Here is an 18,049-nt window from a genome sequence, read left to right on the forward strand (position 1 = left end):
TATAAAACGTGTACACACACACATACACACACACACACACACACACACACACACACACACACACACACACACACACACATATATATATATATATGTGTGTGTGTGTGTGTGTGTGTACATGTGTGTAACAGCAAATAAACACTAAATTTTTTTAAATGAATTATTAAATATTTATATTTATCTATTAGATTTCATTTAAATAATCATATTTATTTAATCTGATTTTATTTTAATAAAAATCCTAAGAATCATTTTTTTTTTTTTTTTACTTTTGAAAACAATGAAATTTAATCAGTTAAAAAGTATGAACAGTTTAAATATGGGCTGAAGCAAGATTCAGTTAAAATGCATGATATTTATATATAATAACGTTAATTAAGATTATATAAACCTGGTTACTGTTTATTTAAAAAAAACTTTGGAGTTATTAGAACTATTGCATGAATCTCTTTCTCCCTTCATTTGTGTTGACTCTGATATTGAAAATATGCATCACATTACTTTTTTAATTGGTAATCTATGTCATCTAAATAAATGGAAAATTGTAATAAAAATAAAAATACATACTATATTATATTAAAGTAAAAAATATCTAAATATTAGGCCTAAATATTTTACATACATGTATATACATAAGTCATAAATAATTTTCCTTATATTTTTCAGCAATTAAATGGTCATATATATAACATAAGGCAAAGGCTAAAACCTTTACTGACTTAATATAAACTGATATTCATGTACATTCATATGAATAATCCTAAAATAGGATTATAGTTGAGATTTTAGAGCAGTTGTACAGAGCAAAGGCTCATACATAGTCTGTCATATTCTGATGAAGCCACAGATTTAATCTGCTGGCCCAGTTTAAGTACAGCCCAATACACTCCTCAGGGGAAGTTTAGTTTGTGCAGTGCTGTGCAAGCGTCAGAAAGAGAGGAAGGCAAATGTTTGATTTTTGCTTCTAAATGAAGAAGACAGAAACAGAAGAAGAGGACGCTGAGTCAGCTTCACGCAGCTCCATAAACACCCAGCGGCCTTTGCCAACAGCATCACCTGCTAGAACACTTTCTGAACTACAGGGTAGACATTTAGTAGTACAACTATCTTTGATAGTTAGATTTTGAAAGTAGGTTGTAGTCAGTTAAATTTGTAGTTGTCCTGTAGTTGTCTGTGGTGACTAATTATTGTTACTTTTCTCATTTAGAATAAAACCGAAATGTAATACATAATAATATATATATTTTTTTCTTTTACATGCAGAATGGTAGCTCCATAGTACCTTAGATTACCATGTAAATACATGGGATATGATTATGGTATTCAGACCCACACTACACATCAAATAACCATGGTATTACCATTGGATGCCGTAACATTTGTCAGAGCAAACTATGATTTACACTGATATTGTACAGCAGCATGGTGGTCTCTGCGAAATATTGTGATTAATATAGTTCAATGAATAGCAATTTTCTAAAACAGGATCATTCTGGAAAACAAACAAACAAACGATACAGCCAAAAATCATGTGGAAGGTGGAAGATGCCTATAAAGTGGCCTATAAATAGCATCCAAGCAAAGAGGGAGAAAATTAATTGGTTTTCATACTGACTTTTGAGATATTGCACAGCAGGAGAACAAACTGGAAAGTAGCCAGGAATTGAAAGACACTTCCTCTCATCATAAAATGACGTTGTGGCAAGCATTTCGCTTGGCAAGCAGCACTTTTCTAAAATGATGGAAGCTATATTTGGTAACATGCATACAAGATATCTACTGTAGTATCTCAAAAGAGACTTTTATGTTTGATCCTTTCCTTTTAACTGAAGGTTATGGAAGGTTTTTCTTCTAAAGTTTCCCTGGCCCAGAATACAATGGTTTAGTGGAGTCTTCAATCTGTGTTCGTACCTCTCAAAAAATTTCTCTCTCAAAAAATGAGACCACAGACCATACAACATTCCACTGGGCTAAACCAAAGATTTCAGTGGGAGTATATGTTACCTTAACGTCATTAAAGTTATTTAGGATTGCTTTTAACGACTTTCTTTCTTTGATTTGTCCTTGTACAGATATAACGCAAACACCCAAATAAAAAATAGGCAACTTATATTTATTGAACCTGCCACTTTCCAGGCTTTTCAACTGTTATAATGCGTTTAACAGTTCGATAAACGAAATGAATACTGTGTAATTTACATTGTAGACACATTTTAGCTCCAAAAAGACTTCCAAACAAAGCCACAGCAGAAGCAACCCCTCGAGTCTACAAGGTAAGCTACACACAATAGTGTTTTTTTTTTTTTCTGAATGAATCAGTGTACTGAACGAATTGACTGAATGCATGATTTGATGATTCACCCACGTAAACAGTGCACTTGATGCGCTTCGGAATGAATCAGTGTTTTAGACGAAACGGTTTATTGAATGATTCAAAGACTAATTTCAGGAACATTTCCTTGGTGCCACCTACTGGCGTAATAATGTCACCTGCAGAAAGAATGCTCAGCCAATCAAATTCGAACTGTAGTATATTATATTTACAACTGGTGGTAAACAAACAGAAAATACATTTTACCTAAATAAGAATGGGACAAAGATTGATAATCTTTAACACTGTGTTTGAATACTTCCACCAGTGATCAATTTAGCCATGATATATTCAACCAATACAAACTCTTAACGCTTAATCTGAGGTGATGATGATGATATATTAATATCTTCTTAGACACTAGATTTTAAACAACCTTCAAGCCATTTCTCCTGCATTGCTATTGCACAGACACTTTTGGCCAGCAGAGAGCTAATCTTTAACCCCATTCACCCTGGCCATTGACTAAAATAGTCAGCCTGGGTTAAGTGCTATCTAATCCTGCTTTTAGCCACTCTCTTTTACACCATGTTTACTACTGTCACCACCATAAAGCTGGCTAACCCCTGACCTCCTAGTGGTACGTAAATACTGTGCAGTTAGCCTTTTAAGAGATAACCACAGCTTCAAATCGAGTAGGCATATTTATCACCTCAATGATTTGTTATAAACAGACAATCCAAGGTAAGCCAGACAATAAACAGATGAATATGAAGTTATCAAGTAGCACATAATCACAGTTCTCCTGGGAATTGATTATTAGGTTCCAAACAAGGGATAACATTTGCAAGACAGAACCTCTAATGCATGTTAACATCTTGTGCTTCACTACATCTCTTCTAAACTAAACCACTAAAGCTTGCATCTGTCCCCATTATCATTATTAAGGGATAATGGATAGGAAATAAAATTAAATTTTTCTATGCAGGCACAAGGGGAATAGAATTAGCATTCGCAAATCTCCTATCCTCAGCAGCCAAAGCTCTTCATTAGTCCCTGCCTGACATTTTGTCAACATCAGATGCTCTTAATGGCACTTGAGCAGAAGTGAGCGCAGCACTCGAGACTTGTGAATTAATTATAAGCGAGCCGTTTGCTTCAGTGCTGTCAAATGTTTACTGTGTCCAAGCATGATAAGATACTGCTTTAGCATTACAGTATTTATGATAAACTTTTTGTAAATATAAAGAGTTGTGGGAAATTTTGTCCTAATGTAATACCAGTCCTCTCCTGTGTATTACTTATGTTGAAAAAACTAAATCTTCATGTATACAGAATGCTTAAAAACACTTATACGAATAGATATTTACACTTATAACAAAATAGAAAAGACAAATACAACTGAAACCATTGCACAATTTAATACTGAAACACAATTTCATAAAGCTTGCTCAAAGATAACTAAAAATAAGCCAAATATTAAAAATCTAAATAAAAGACTCCATTGCATTACCAGCAACCATAAATTACAAGATCCCTGAAATCATTTTAATCCACACATTTAATACATTTGAAATATATGTTTCTGGACACACTGGAGCTATTTCATGAAAATCCATCATCATCCATACTTATTAACTCAGAAATACTGAAAAAAAATACAAAGCAACTGTCATCAAATCTGACTAAGCTTAAAATATTTACATCTTATTTTTTGTAACATGAATCTGGGTTATGTATGTTTTAAGGGCCTGCATATTTACATAAAAAGGATTCATTTTGAGAACTCGGAGCAGAAAATAATTAATTGAAATAATAGCTGAAAGAGACTTCACTGGCACGCCGTTTTCTGCACATTGCAGTGACCTCACATAGGCTTTCATTTGACTAGAATGTATCTGTTAAAGTGCCACAGAGTGTCCAAGATCAAGCAATGTGTAGGAAGGTCATAAATAAATTAAAAGATTTGCACACACACACACAATCATCAAGGTAAAATAAAAATAAAGCACAGTACCAAGCATGTCAATTAAAACTACAGTGGCAAAAGGAATCATGGAGTGCCTTATTGTGAATTCTCCATACTGTCTGTGCAACATTTACAGAGATGGACATATATGTGTATATGGAATGCGGTGTCTTCACATGGAATCATGAGAGAAGGTCCACTGGGAATTCTGCGCATGAATATCCCACATGTCAGTAGTCCGAGGCACACAGAACCGACAGAGAATCGTTTCTTCCATTATGCCATGCTCTCCCTCTCCTCTGATGGTCCGTTTGACAGTTTCTTCACTTTCTTAACGCCCTCACCCATGGCTGTTGAGGTAGTTACACTGAAATGAAAACGAAGAGCAACATAAACAACAAAAACAAACTCAGATATGTAGCAAAAGCAGGGATAATTTGTCATTTGAAGCCAAACACTTAAATACTCAACCACAAAATATTGGAGAGCTTAAACGGTTTCTACAACAGATTTGGTTATGTGCTTCTTCAGTGCGGACATGAAAGAAGTTGAATCTTGGTCAGTAATGCGGTTCTGAAATAGCTAATTAAAAACAGGTCCTCAAATAATTTCAGACTGTCCCAATTTTCTGAGGAAAGCCCTTCAGCGATCTAGCATGCATACAACTGATGTTTAATTCATGAAAGACAGAAGCGGTTTCTTTACACACAAAACAAAATCATCTCTTAATCTTTGTTTTCAAAGAAGATCTGAATCACTGCAACAATTTTCAAAACAATCGTGTAATTAAACTTAGCGTTTACATTTTGGCATAAAGTAAAAAACCTTGTGTATATTGTACTTTTGAATCTTTTCCCACTGGGCCACAAATGTTTGAATCACCTAAACAAAGATCACATTTTCTAATTTTACACCAACAGCACCTTACTGATATACAAGCATTTCCATAAAAATGTGACTGAGTTCACTAGCTAAGCATTCTGCATTAGCGGCAAACATGGACCGAATGTTCTAAACAGAAACTGAGATCAAGTGAGAGCGACACGCACGCATAAACTCGCACGCTTTCATACTCTGCCCTTCTGTTCCTAATAATTGGACTGCATATGGCCATACTAGTACCAGCAAACTGTTCACGGCTCAGATGCACCACACATCTACAGCATGAGGACCAACTGTTGTTGAAAAATATGACATTTACCCACTCGAAGTCCATTTTAATTCAAGTCAAATGTCAAAGACGAGAAAAACACTGGACGAGCAAAGTGTACTTGAGTAAAATTAGGTGCAAACTACAGTGAGTTGTGCGATACAGTGAAGTAAAATATCTTTTTCAGAGATTGAGAACACAATACACAACTAGAATCACAGCAGGGATCAGCTTCAAGGTAATTGTAAAGACATTCACCACACAGCTAGAGAGCACAGCACCAGTCCAGTTCTCCACTAGCAGCAGCCTCAGACCGCTGATACAAAGCACAAAATAAAGGCTGTGAGAAAGAAAGGAAAGAAAAGAAAAAAAAACCTCGACTCTGCTCAACTCAGGTACTGCTAACAATGCTTTGAGAATGCTTACATTTTATGGCATAAGTGTAACAAACAACAGTACTTCTGATTTGAGAAGAAAATGCCCAATTTATACCACATTTGTAGTTAAAGCTGATTTTATATAATATTTTACAATAGAGTGCAACCATGACCTTATAATTTTCAGTTCCATGACCAAAACTTACTAGTTCCAAGATGAATCACATTACAAGTAAGTGATGAACAACAAACCCATAGATAATAACAATCCAAATATCTCAAATATTCTTTAAATATGTATAAACAGTGACTGTAAAAAAAAAAAAAAAAAAAAAAAAAGATCAGAATCAAATATAGTTTAATGCTATTTTTTTTTTTGGAATAAATAATACTTTTATTCAGCAAGTATGCATTAAACTGATTAAAAGTGACAGTAAAAACATTCTACATAACTCTTCATATGACTTATATTTCAAATAGAAACTTGAATGTTTTATTCAAAGAATCCTGGAAGAAAATACTTTCCATAAAAAAAAAATTAGCAGCAAAACCATTTTCAACATCAATAAAAAGATGTAATTTTTTGTTATTTTAAATTGTAAGATTTCACAATATCGCTACTTTTACTGTGTTTCGATCACATAAATTCAGCCATGGTGACCATTAAAGACTTCTTTGAAACAAGAAAAAAAAATGGAAAATGGAGAAGGACATGTATGGGAAGTTATATCCATAACCCAACTGTTGCACTATATTAAAATGTGCCCGAGATTGATTAAATCAATAAACAAATAATAAATAAAAGCACTCAGGTCAGTTTGGACCTGAACTTTGAATGCTCATGAGAGCAATGCTCTCTATTTTTATGGTTAGCATCATCCATCTTTTCTCTGTTCTTTACAAGACTCAATGAGGACAGCTGAATCAGGCCACACCACAAGTCACCCAAAAAAAAAGTTTTGGGGAAAATAGGCCACAAAAAAAGCACTCTGCCCATTCAGCTTGTGAGGAAGACAAGCGAGAGTAAAGCAAAATGTCCTGAGTAAGGCAGGTGGAAGAGATACTGTGGGAGGAGGAGGAGGAGGAGAAGAAGAAGGGGGAAAGTGCCAGCAAGGAACAAGGACATATGGAGTCACAGGGCTTTTCTGGGAAGTGCCAGGGTGGGGGGTGGATAGAGCACACGCCGCCTGAGGGGATGCTGAATGTGGGGTGAATGGGAGATGGAATTGGGGGAAGGAGGGGAGGATGGGGAGTTGTCAAGGAACAGAACAAGGCTTGGACATCAGGGAGTGGAGAGGAACGCAATCCACCGAGACCTTAGAAAGAAAAATCACAAGGATGTGGAAAATGACAAAGCCTGAAGAGATGAAGACATTAAAACACACTGAATCATCTGACCTAATGAGGCCACTCAAAACGCTTCGAAATAAGCTGCAAATGTTTGGGTGTGCGTGTGTAAATAAATGGGGCATGACAGGTGCTCTAAGCTAGGGCATGTAATGAGGAAGGCTACTAGGTCCTCCAATTATGAGGAACCCCTCTGGGCTCCTTCTAGAGCCATGACAGGTGGCTGGACCATTGTAAGCTTGTCCGTATGACCAGGTTACAGCTGGTAATGGAACACAAGAGGTTCACGGTATGTAGAAAAGCTGTGTGCAAAAACACATAAAAGAAAGATGCCCTTATTATTGTAAAATGCAAAAAATGAGACAAATAAGATTTTTTTTGTGAGACTGTCTCATTTTAAAATGAGACCGTCTCACAATCTCTTGTGCATTGTTATAGTCATCTGTCATCATTATGAGGAATCAAATTGTCCTTGATCTTTGCGATAAAAGAATGATATACAGTACTATGAAAACATGTCAAGGTACAGTCCATTCACTTCCATTCAGACTTGTGTGAATGCTGGAAAGCAGAAATGTTCTTGAAATGTCCTGTCTTTCGTTACATCCATCATATTTTTCAATGTAGAAGTAAGCTGAAAGCGGAATGAATGAATGAATAATGCATTTTTATGCAGCTAAAAAGCTTGCACATTCAAGTAAAATGGCAGTGCCCCTCTAACATTACAAATAAGGTAGATATGAACCAGTTGCTGTGCCTTTCTATGTATGATTTCTTACACATTGTCCATCTCCATGTCTTCATCCTCCACAGACAGCAGTAGGTAGGGGTTGTAGGAGGCTGGCTGGAACTTGTGTCCAGTTAAGAAGAAGAAGGTCAGCGTGGCCAGCTCATCCAGCAGCTACAAATAAAGAACAAAACAACAAATAAAACAATCAATATACATTTTTTCCAACACTGAAGTCCGCTATGTAAGGAAAGCTGTGACTTTTAAATGTATTAAGTGTTCAACAATCCATATTATATATTTTTTGGTTAATTAAGTGCATTTGAAGAATGGAATAGAACTGGGCAGAAGTACAGAAACTGGGATGCACCTGATTTTTACACAATTAATTTATTCTGAGATTTAAATAGTTTTGAATAAGAATTTGTAACACCATAGTGGGATCTTACTGATTTTGAGAATTGGAGGTAAAACTTCACAAAGCTAATGAAGTAGGCTCAAAACATTAAAAAGTGCATATAAATATATCTACATATAAATACATCTGCATTAAGCTAACAGACTTGTTTTAGCACTTGCATATCATTGCTCTTTTGTTGATTTTGATTGCTTCCATTGTCCTCATTTGTAAGTCGCTTTGGATAAAAGCGTCTGCTAAATGACTAAATGTAAATATATAGTATAATATAAATTACCAGCATCCTTCAAAATATTTTATATTACAAAATACTTATGTTCAACATAAGAAAAACTCATACAGGTTTGGAATGACATGACGGTGAGTAAATGATTACTGAATTTTCATTTTTGAGTTGAACTATACCTTTAACAATGCAAAAATGTTACATATATGTTGCCATGAACTTTTCTGTCACGTGACCAATAGAGGAGTTTATGCTTAATATGAACTGCATTTTTAGTACATTTCTACTACACTTTTAGTATACAGATGTCTGCCAGCTGTTAAATCTGTTTTGTAAGCTTGAGTATCCATCACTTACCTGGTAGAGCCACTTCCATTGGAAAGGAACAATGACCTTGATGAGACTGGCAATGATGCGGGTGAAATAAATATAGCATACAATCTGTGACACAGAAAGAGCCAGTAATAAGAAAAGAGACAGACAGAGGAGTGATACACTTATCTAAAGGATAAGATAATTGTGTTTCAATGTCTCAAATGATTGATCACATTTAACAAAGACAAACGATCAAACAAACAAACAGTTGCAACACAATAAAGAAGAAATTTATCTAAGGTTTTGAACTAGTTAGGTCAATAACAAAATAAGTAGCAAAAGACTGCTATTAAACCGGAAAAATGCCAGTGGTTAGTACTTTAAGACTTTTGGACCACACTCAATGGCAAATCAAGAAGTGACAGATAAAGCATTAAGTTATCACTGTGAAATAAGCTATAATATTGCAATAAAAAAAGTGAAGTCAATGCATTCATGCACAGACCTTCAAGAATAAATGCATTTATTCAGTCAGTGACTGTTAAAATCAAGCAAAACTAATAAGTCTAATAATTCTCATGCTATGACAGGCACAGAACTGAGCACCAGGCATGTGTCTGTTTAAAATTACTGTGTCTGAATATAAGTGAGAATGACAGTGAGACAGTGGAATGTATACATACCATCACATAGTAGTGCCTAAAAAGTTTCAGTTGAGCCAGATTGATGGCAGCTAAAAAGGGAAAGAGAAGCCAAACATTACGATTAAAACAGAGCGAGAGAGGGGATGAGCTGTCCTTTTACCTTTCATGCTTCAATTACTATGCTTCTCGCTCCTGCTGTGAAAATTGTTAAAATCAGAAGGCAATCAAAGAGTATATCTTTGTGCCCTGCGAGGCAAAGGCAGAAGATGAAAGCAGGAAAAAATTTGATAGGCAGCAATGAAACAATGATTACTTGAGAGGGAAAAAGGGTGGTGATTGCCTGGAGAGAATATTTTCTCTTCAGTATAGGATTATATGAAGTTGTTATACACCAAGGCAACATATAGTGGTGCTGCAGTATATGTATCATATATTGTGCCTGAATATTTCCACTTTTGTAACTTATAAGAGTTCTTTTTTTCTCTCTAGTGGCAAAAATTGGGACACAAACAGTGGGGCTAAGGGAATAACCTGCTTCATTTTGAGTGCTGATGTCTCACTCTCCCTCACTCTCACACACACACACACACACACACACACACACACACACACGCACGCACAACCTCATGCTCTTGTTCATACAAACTAATATCAGGGGGAAAAAGTTACTGTAAGCATGTTAGCTTGAAAAATAGACATCTTCAGGGATCACATCAAAGATATGAAATAAAGACAGCACACATTCATTCCAGGCTACCAACCTGAAAAATCCTCATTCAGCGAATGTCACTATTTAAGAAGCACAAGGCACAGCAGGAAGTTGTCATCAAAACCTGTACTTCTCTCATCATGTTTTTTTTTCTTAGCAGGAGGTTAAGGGTTTTAGATGTAAGATTTAAAGCATTGATCTAAACACTTCTGTGCATTTGAATGAAAGTCAATGCAAAGGAAAAAAAGCCATCTAAGCAAATCCTACAACAAAAATACAGTTACCAGACACACCTGTACTCCTGATAATTCCAAAGCTTCACTAGTAAAAGGCATGCATTTTTAAGTACCATTTATGTAACTGGCTTAAATAGACACAAATAGATTAAAAGTATATCAGATTAAATGTATATTGTTTATAGTATTTAAGGTATACAAGGACAGTTGTGTATATAGTAAAAACAGTAATATTATGAAATTATTAAAATTAAAAATAACTTAATGACCCCAAACTTTGAATGGTAGCATAAAAACAGAAATGTATGAAGAAGATACAGAATAATGGCTAAACAATAATTCCATAACTATTACCAAGACCTTTTCCTGATGCTTTGCGACATTATTTTAAAATAGCCAGCCAATAAAGCACACTGAAATAAAAACAATTTCAGCTCATCTTATAAACTGGAATGAGGTTATGCAGGCATTTACATTTAAGTAAAAACCAGCACAAAAATGAAACTTTTCTGCATTTTTTTCCCAGATGATGGAATTTGCAGAGATCCCTTGCTGCAGGGTCGAATCTGTCTACCCATTCCCTGGATTTGTGGGTAGGATAAAGTCATAACCCAGGCTGGTTCCTCTGAGCTATGACATTTGCAAGCTGTCTGGCATCTGCTGTCACAACGGGCAACAGTGCTCGGCTGCAGAGCACATGCCAAAGAGAGCTTTTCTAGCAGGATCCATTTTTCCACTCTAAACCTATCAAACCACAATAGAGAAATACTGTGTGCTGTTTCATTTTAGTAACAAATGTTTGCAGATGCAAAGACTTTGCAATGACATGCACTGTTTGCTCAAAGAAATGTAAAACTAAACCCTGACCAAACCCCTGCGTGACCACTCGCTGTGGGCAGTGTTTCATGACGACTAGATCCATCAGTGTTGTCAGCTTAGGATCAGTTCATCTGACTTATGGCATCATAACACAAAATCAATACAAAGAATTGGTGCTCATAATGGGCAAATCATTGAAATGTACTGGCTTGAAGAATTTTCCATACTCAAGTTTTGGACCATACTTTTTTTTGTTTTGTTTTTTGAAAGTAGTGTCTTTCAAGGCTGCATTTATTTGATCAAAAATACAGTAAAGACAGTAATAATGTAAAAAATGGTTATAATTAAAAATACTTTTATTTTAATTAATTCCTGTGATGGTAAAGCTGAATTTTCAGCAGACATTACTCCAGTCTTCAACGTCACATGATTCTTCAGAAATCATTCTAATATTCTAATTTGGTGCTCATTAAAACTTTTTTTTTTATTGTTTTCACAGTAGAAACAGTTATGCTGCTTGATGCTTTTGTGTAAACTATAACACGTTTTTCAGGATTTTTAGATGAATAGAAGTCTCAAAAGAACAGCATTTTTTCAAAACAGAAATCTTTTATAACATTATAAATGTCTTTACTGTCACTTATGATGAAATGAATGCATCCTCCTTACTGAATAAAATTATTAATTTCTTTAAAACAACAACAACAGCTTAAAAAATACCAAAGACTAAGGCTGTAAGTGAGAGCTGTTTTGCATTTACATTGCAGGATTTACTATTTGGTTAACGTATGTCTTGAGCAGCATATCTAGAACTGTTGTATTCTGGAAGACAGCACAATTCAATTTCAAGCCATAAAGACCAAGTCTCTTGAATAGCACGTAGAGAACAGCCAAATGTGAAAGAGGACAGCTCACACGACTGAGAAAAGCATTTGGAAAGATTAAAAATACGTACTTTCCGCAATATTTCATTTCAAATGGCTTAAACATTGTGACACATGACTGACGCCTTTTACAGCTGGTAATTCAAATTGGTACATGTGATGATCAAGTTTTATATCAGAATGAACTGTTGGCCAGAAAGTGCTCTGATAATGTTCGACATACCTTTCCCATCCGTTGCTGATGCCTCTTGTAAATGTCTTATTGACCTATCAAACAAAAACAATTGTTTTTAGACTTTAACTACTAAAAATAAAAAGCCAGAACAGCCTACCATTTATTCATATAATACAGACATCAGTCGATTAGTCAAGAAATTATATCATTTATGGTATAGAAAATTAAATCTGGGGCACGTAGATGCAGAGCACTCACCAGACAACTGGAAAGAGAATAGCCCCACAGCACAGCAGATCTACCAGAAACAAGATCTCCATCCACAGACCATACTCACTGGAGCCCTCCTCTGTGGACTCAATAATGATGTATGCCACATTGGCCAGAACCTGTATCACAAGACCACGTTACATTCATAACTGTATTTATCATAGAAGAGTAGTTTAGCCTAAAATTTTTATTAACAGCCTACTCTCTTTAAAAAATAAAAAAAAGACCAATACCTGCAGGGGAATGACGATCATGAAGATCTTTTTGTCTTTATCTGAGAGGATATGCTTGACAAAGGCCCAGCCAGTTCCTATTAATGCTATAGTGATGAACAACAGTGCCCCCTTCAGTCTGCATAAATGAAAACATTCAGCAAAATTAAACAAACCACTCATATTGCTGAATTACTGTTATAGAAATCATGACAACAGTACAGTTCACTTCCCACCTAACCAAAAAACCAACCTAAGATACCGTTTTAAAAAAAAAAGGTCTGGAATACATCAGTGGTTCTCAATGGGTCTCTGCACATTTTGTATGCATCTCTTATCATTTAACATGTTTGTTCTATTCACAAGCCATCACAGGATATTTAGTGCGAAGGGAGTGTATATGTTCCATTCAAAGGGCGTTTAAAGTGTGCGGGACGTGAATTTAAATTTTATATATTTAAAGAGGTATAATTATGTCACACTTCTCTAATAAGTTTCGTCTGTGTTTGAAGACGCTGCAGGCCGTGGTATAGTGCAAATCCGTGAATGAATGTTCTGAAGAGAAGTAAACTTCAACGGACTTCCCGTACTCAGGGAGTAGGGAGCAGGGAGCAATGAACACTGTGTAGGGACCCTGTCAATCAGAACACAGTTCATTCATGGAGCTCTCTTCGAACGAGCTGGTTATCTGAATTAGTTGTGTTAAATAAGAGAGACATGCAAAGTATGCAGAGTGGGGGGGTCGCCAGGACTGGAATTGAGAATCACTGCACTACATGACTTTGTAGTCGATTTGCAGTCTCCACTAGAATCACCACTAGTTGGTGAAATTCAAAGCCAACGTGTAGATTTTGGGAAGTCAGAATTGATCGATTTCACATAAAACTGTGTAATGCACAGACTCTGATTTTTTCAGCTTCAGACAATTCATTCGAAGGATATCAAACAAGCTGACAAGAGTGTAGTAGCGTTTGAACTTTAGTCGGTTGGTGTATAAGGTCCAGTATTTTTACCCTGTAACCATTTTTAAAGTCAGCAAGTATATGATGCCTAGTGTTTTAAAATCTGCTCAGATTTTAAAGATTGTGTTGTACATACGTCAGTCCTTTTTTAACCTTATATGACAATACTTCACCCTATTCCTGTCTTATACAGTTACATTTCTCTCTCCCTCTCTCTCTCTCTCTCTCACACACACAACTTACAAGTGAGTAATGTAATAGACCACAGCCCAGCCTTCAATGGGAAAGCCCTGATTGGAAATGTAGTAGTAGTCAATCTGTAAAATAGGAATATAATTGTTAAAACAAAGGCAATGTAATGCTGCTTTTTACCTTGGGTATCTAGTTCTGTGTGGTTCAAAGAGTAAAATCGAACTGTATTTCAAATCTGCATTTCCCCTCATTTAAAAGGTTTTTGTGAAACTAACAAGGTTTGCTAATTTATAATGTATGATTTGGATAAAAATAATGTTCTTTACGTAAAAAAAGAAAAAAAAAAAGCATTTAACATTCACATATAAACAAAGAGGTAAACACTCACTGAATGGAAAATAAGGGAAAGGGACTTTGTGAATGGAAGAGCAGCCATCAGCCAATGAATCTTGTAAACATCAGAACTAAAAAAAGAAATGTACACATAGTAATCACAAAATCTGCTTTTCTAATTAGACAATATGAGACTTTGCTGCTCTCTACTGGTCATTTCTTGTAACATGTATGAAACCATCAAATAGAAAATGTACACAAGGTCTGTTATTGTAGCACTTACCTATGTGTACGCAAAACATGAACCCACAGCGTGCCGATGAGAAAGAAGAACATGGACATGCAGATGTAAAGCTTAGGTAAAGGAATCTCTCCTGCAGAGAGAAAGCTGTCTGGATTCTTTTCCTCGATGTTGATCTGAAATCATATTTACTGCTTGAGTAAAAACTTGCACTGTATGACTTGTACTTATTACATTTAAGGATACCACATTTTAGAACTCAGAGAAACACTCACATCAATGCTGAAAGGCAGCATGTCTGACAAAGAGCTGTCCTGTTTTTTTGGCAAAGAGTAGCAGTTGTAGAAATAGAAGTTATAAAGGCCTTGCTGCTCATCCGTTGTGACATTGAAGTAAAACTAAAACAAGGACAGGTCAGTTAGTGGAGTGCACAATTGGGCAGAAGTTAAAAGAAGTACACCTAGAAACGGCCAGGTATTATTTCAGTTCAGAACTAGCTTGATGTACTTCAGAGCCCCATGAGCTTTTAGCAAAACCACTGCATGTCCCACCTGAAACGAGTAGATTTTGCCTTTGTTCTGAAGAGGATAGGTATCTTCTGTCTGGTTCTGGAGGGATAATAACATTAAAGTCAGTTAATGCAGAAATGAGACATATTTAGAGCATATTTTCAGACTAAATGCAGTCTAATTTAAACCAGATCTCACCTCAACATCTCGCTTGGATTTAGAACCTGCTACAAATTAACAGGAGAGAAACATAATTGAACTGTAGACATTAAAAAAACAAAATTGAAAATGTATGAGTTAAAAGGCTTTCATTTACAACACAAATGGGATGAAAATATTTATAAACTATTGTTAGAAAAGTCTGTTATGCTCACCAAGGCTGCATTTATTTGATCAAAAATGTGGTAAAATTAGAAAACAACTGTTATCTATCTGATTCTGAATATATTTTAAAACTGTCATTTACTCCAGTCTTCAGTGTCACATGATCCTTCAGAAATCATTCTAATATTCTAAAGTGGTGTTCAAGAAACATTTTTTTAAAACAGTTATGCTGCTTAATTCTTTTTTGGAAATTGTGACTTTTTTTCCAGGATTCTGTGATGAATAGAAAGTTTAAAAGAACACCATTTATTTGAAACCGAAATCTTTTGTAACATTATAAATATCTTTACTGTAAGTATAAATGTATGCATCCTTGCTGAATACAAGTATTAATTTTATTTATTAAAAAAAATCTTACTGACCCCAAATTTGAAAATGTACACGTGGTGTATGCCATGATGTGACATACAGTCCAAGATAAGAAAGATTTACTTTTAGACTGAGATCCTTCATCTGGCCCCTTGTCTTGGAGATCTTGGCCCTTTTCAGCTTGTTGCTCCACCACAATGTTTTTGGGGACCACATGTATGATTTTGGGAAACACACCAGCCTCTGCTGAGGACTTCTTCCTCACTCTGAGGATATTGCAAGTCATGACAGACCAATCATAAACTGGATAATACTTCCAAATTAAATTTAATTAAAAGATTGTAAAACTCACAAGTTATTTTTGAAGTCCAACAAGAGAAGCACCCCTGCAAAATTACTACTTGGATCCTTTTTCAGAGGACAGAAGTCAAGACCCTCATCCTGCGTATTCATAAGAGAGGTCATTGGTTATCTGACTCAGTTTGACTGAAAGATCATACAGTGAATGGCAATGTAATGTTAGCTTTAATCTAATGTGTGACCCGTAACCACAAAACCAGTCATAAGGGTCAATTTTGAAGCTTTCCATTGATGTATGGTTTGCTAGGATATGACAATATTTGGCCGAGATACAACTATTTGAAAATCTGGAATCTGTGGGTGCAACAAAAAATAAAATAAAATAAAAAAATACTGAGAAAAATCGCCTTTAAAGTTGTCCAAATTAAGTCCTTAGCGATGCATATTACTAATGAGAAATTAAGTTTTGATATATTTATGGTAGGAAATTTACTAAATATCTTCAAGGAACATGATCTTAATATCTTAAATTTTGGCATAAAAGAAAATGTATAATTTTGACCCATACAATGTATTGTTAGCTATTGCTATAATGCGAATTATGATTTTGTGCTCCAGGGTCACATTTTACATTGTATAAATCATACTGTACTGCTATTAAATCCTTAACTGACAGAGATTACAGTGGTTAATCTGCCAATACTAATTTTAAACTACCAATAATAATCTACAGACAAATTTAGTACACAACACTGATACCAAAACTGTACAGCAAAAGCACAGAATTAGATTCAGATCGACATTAAAGGCAGATACTGACCAGATATGTGGAGAAGCCATTATTGCTTGCACGATCTAGGCTAAAACCAATCTGCAATAAATTAATAAAAACAAATATGAGAAAATACATTAGAAATATATTTCATAAAGAAACCCAGTCAGTTATTCCTGATCAACATACTGCAGGTGATACACATTTACTTTAATTTGATTATAATGAGAAAAGGTCTCGTCTAAAGGAGATAAAATCATCCATTAATAACATGCAAGACATTTTCGTATTGATTTATTCCACCATATTATTGCATCTCAAAGCCGATCCTTTGACAGACAGGAGAGAGAGAGTCTGACCGTGGAGCTGTCGATGTTGTCCGGCTTCCCATCAGTGAAGCTGAGGCTGAGGCTGTTCATGCTCATACTCATATAGCCATCTTTATAAAAGCCGAATGTGTTCAGATGGACCCGCTGCCGGATGTCATCCTGAGACAGAACAAGTCTGTTTAGTGGCGCACGGGCATTTAGATGCTGAGAAGCGTCTGAATTATCATCTGTTTAATGGCACTTGAATTATAACAACAAAACGGTTATGACTGATGAATCATAAGGCAGAATCCGTAGCTTTAAACAACAGTAACGACAATACAGTGACTATACGAATATTTCATAGAAACCTTTCACGCACAGCACACACATACCTTAAGTACGAGATGATGGAGTCGACATTGACTTTCTATGATAAGAGCCGTTATAATCGCATTAATAACAGTAAACATAAACCTCTTCCCGGTCGCCATTTTAAAACCCGCTTTAAAAAATAAGAACAGGTCAATCGTACTATTATTTCCGGTTCACATATTTAATGAACGACGCCCTCTAATGGACGAATGAGAGAGTTGTGAAATAACAACAACAAAAATGTCGTTCCAAAATCCAACCTTCTTTTACTGTCTATGAATCCAGCTGGTATCAGTTTTCTTAAGTTAGTTTTAACTACAAATAACCTTTTTTTTTTTAAACACCCCCATTTGTGAAAAATGTGCGGCGATTATGGGTGTTTGATATATTAGGATACATAGTAACCTATGCAGATTTATGTAATGTTGCTTAAATTTGTTTGGAAAAATAAAACTATAGCAATATAATAATATTTTACATAAGAGGAAATCCTTGTTTCTGGAAAATTGGTTCTGTACTGAAGTGTTGTTAGTGAACCAGTTGTTTGACGATGATGGCAATTTGTTTAATTATTC

General features: G+C 35.3%; 1 protein-coding gene across 2 annotated transcripts; it reads right to left on the bottom strand.

Moving 5' to 3' along the window:
- Window positions 1–3,713: 3,713 nt before the first annotated feature.
- gpr107 (G protein-coupled receptor 107) lies at window positions 3,714–17,653 on the bottom strand. Of its 2 annotated transcripts, none has more exons than XM_019095723.2 (18): window positions 17,495–17,653; window positions 17,151–17,279; window positions 16,840–16,890; window positions 16,072–16,160; window positions 15,843–15,985; window positions 15,225–15,250; window positions 15,069–15,125; window positions 14,793–14,915; window positions 14,560–14,693; window positions 14,332–14,407; window positions 13,995–14,068; window positions 12,811–12,928; window positions 12,566–12,696; window positions 12,356–12,399; window positions 9,524–9,573; window positions 8,883–8,966; window positions 7,934–8,055; window positions 3,714–4,647 (listed from the first exon to the last, which is right to left on the bottom strand). In XM_019095723.2, exons 1-18 carry the CDS (start codon window positions 17,591–17,593, stop codon window positions 4,557–4,559), a joined length of 1,641 nt encoding a protein of 546 aa, XP_018951268.1. In that variant the 5' UTR covers window positions 17,594–17,653; the 3' UTR covers window positions 3,714–4,556. The 2 variants fall into 2 exon arrangements, with proteins under 2 accessions (XP_018951268.1, XP_018951267.1); XM_019095722.2 differs by having other exon boundaries at window positions 15,225–15,253.
- Between the last annotated feature and the right edge of the window lie 396 nt (window positions 17,654–18,049).

The sequence above is a fragment of the Cyprinus carpio genome, chromosome B5, assembly GCF_018340385.1.
Source record: "Cyprinus carpio isolate SPL01 chromosome B5, ASM1834038v1, whole genome shotgun sequence".
In the NCBI taxonomy this organism is placed as follows: Eukaryota; Metazoa; Chordata; class Actinopteri; order Cypriniformes; family Cyprinidae; genus Cyprinus; species Cyprinus carpio.

What these genes read in the sequence shown, in the direction of transcription:
- gpr107 (XM_019095722.2), bottom strand. Translation starts at nt 17,593, where the DNA reads ATGGCGACCGGGAAGAGGTTTATGTTTACTGTTATTAATGCGATTATA. An exon ending in ATGGCTTCTCCACATATCTG is followed by an intron (nt 16,161 to 16,839) that starts GTCAGTATCTGC and finishes ATGAATACGCAG; the next exon opens with GATGAGGGTCTTGACTTCTG. An exon ending in TGCTGCCTTTCAGCATTGAT is followed by an intron (nt 14,694 to 14,792) that starts GTGAGTGTTTCT and finishes ATATGATTTCAG; the next exon opens with ATCAACATCGAGGAAAAGAA.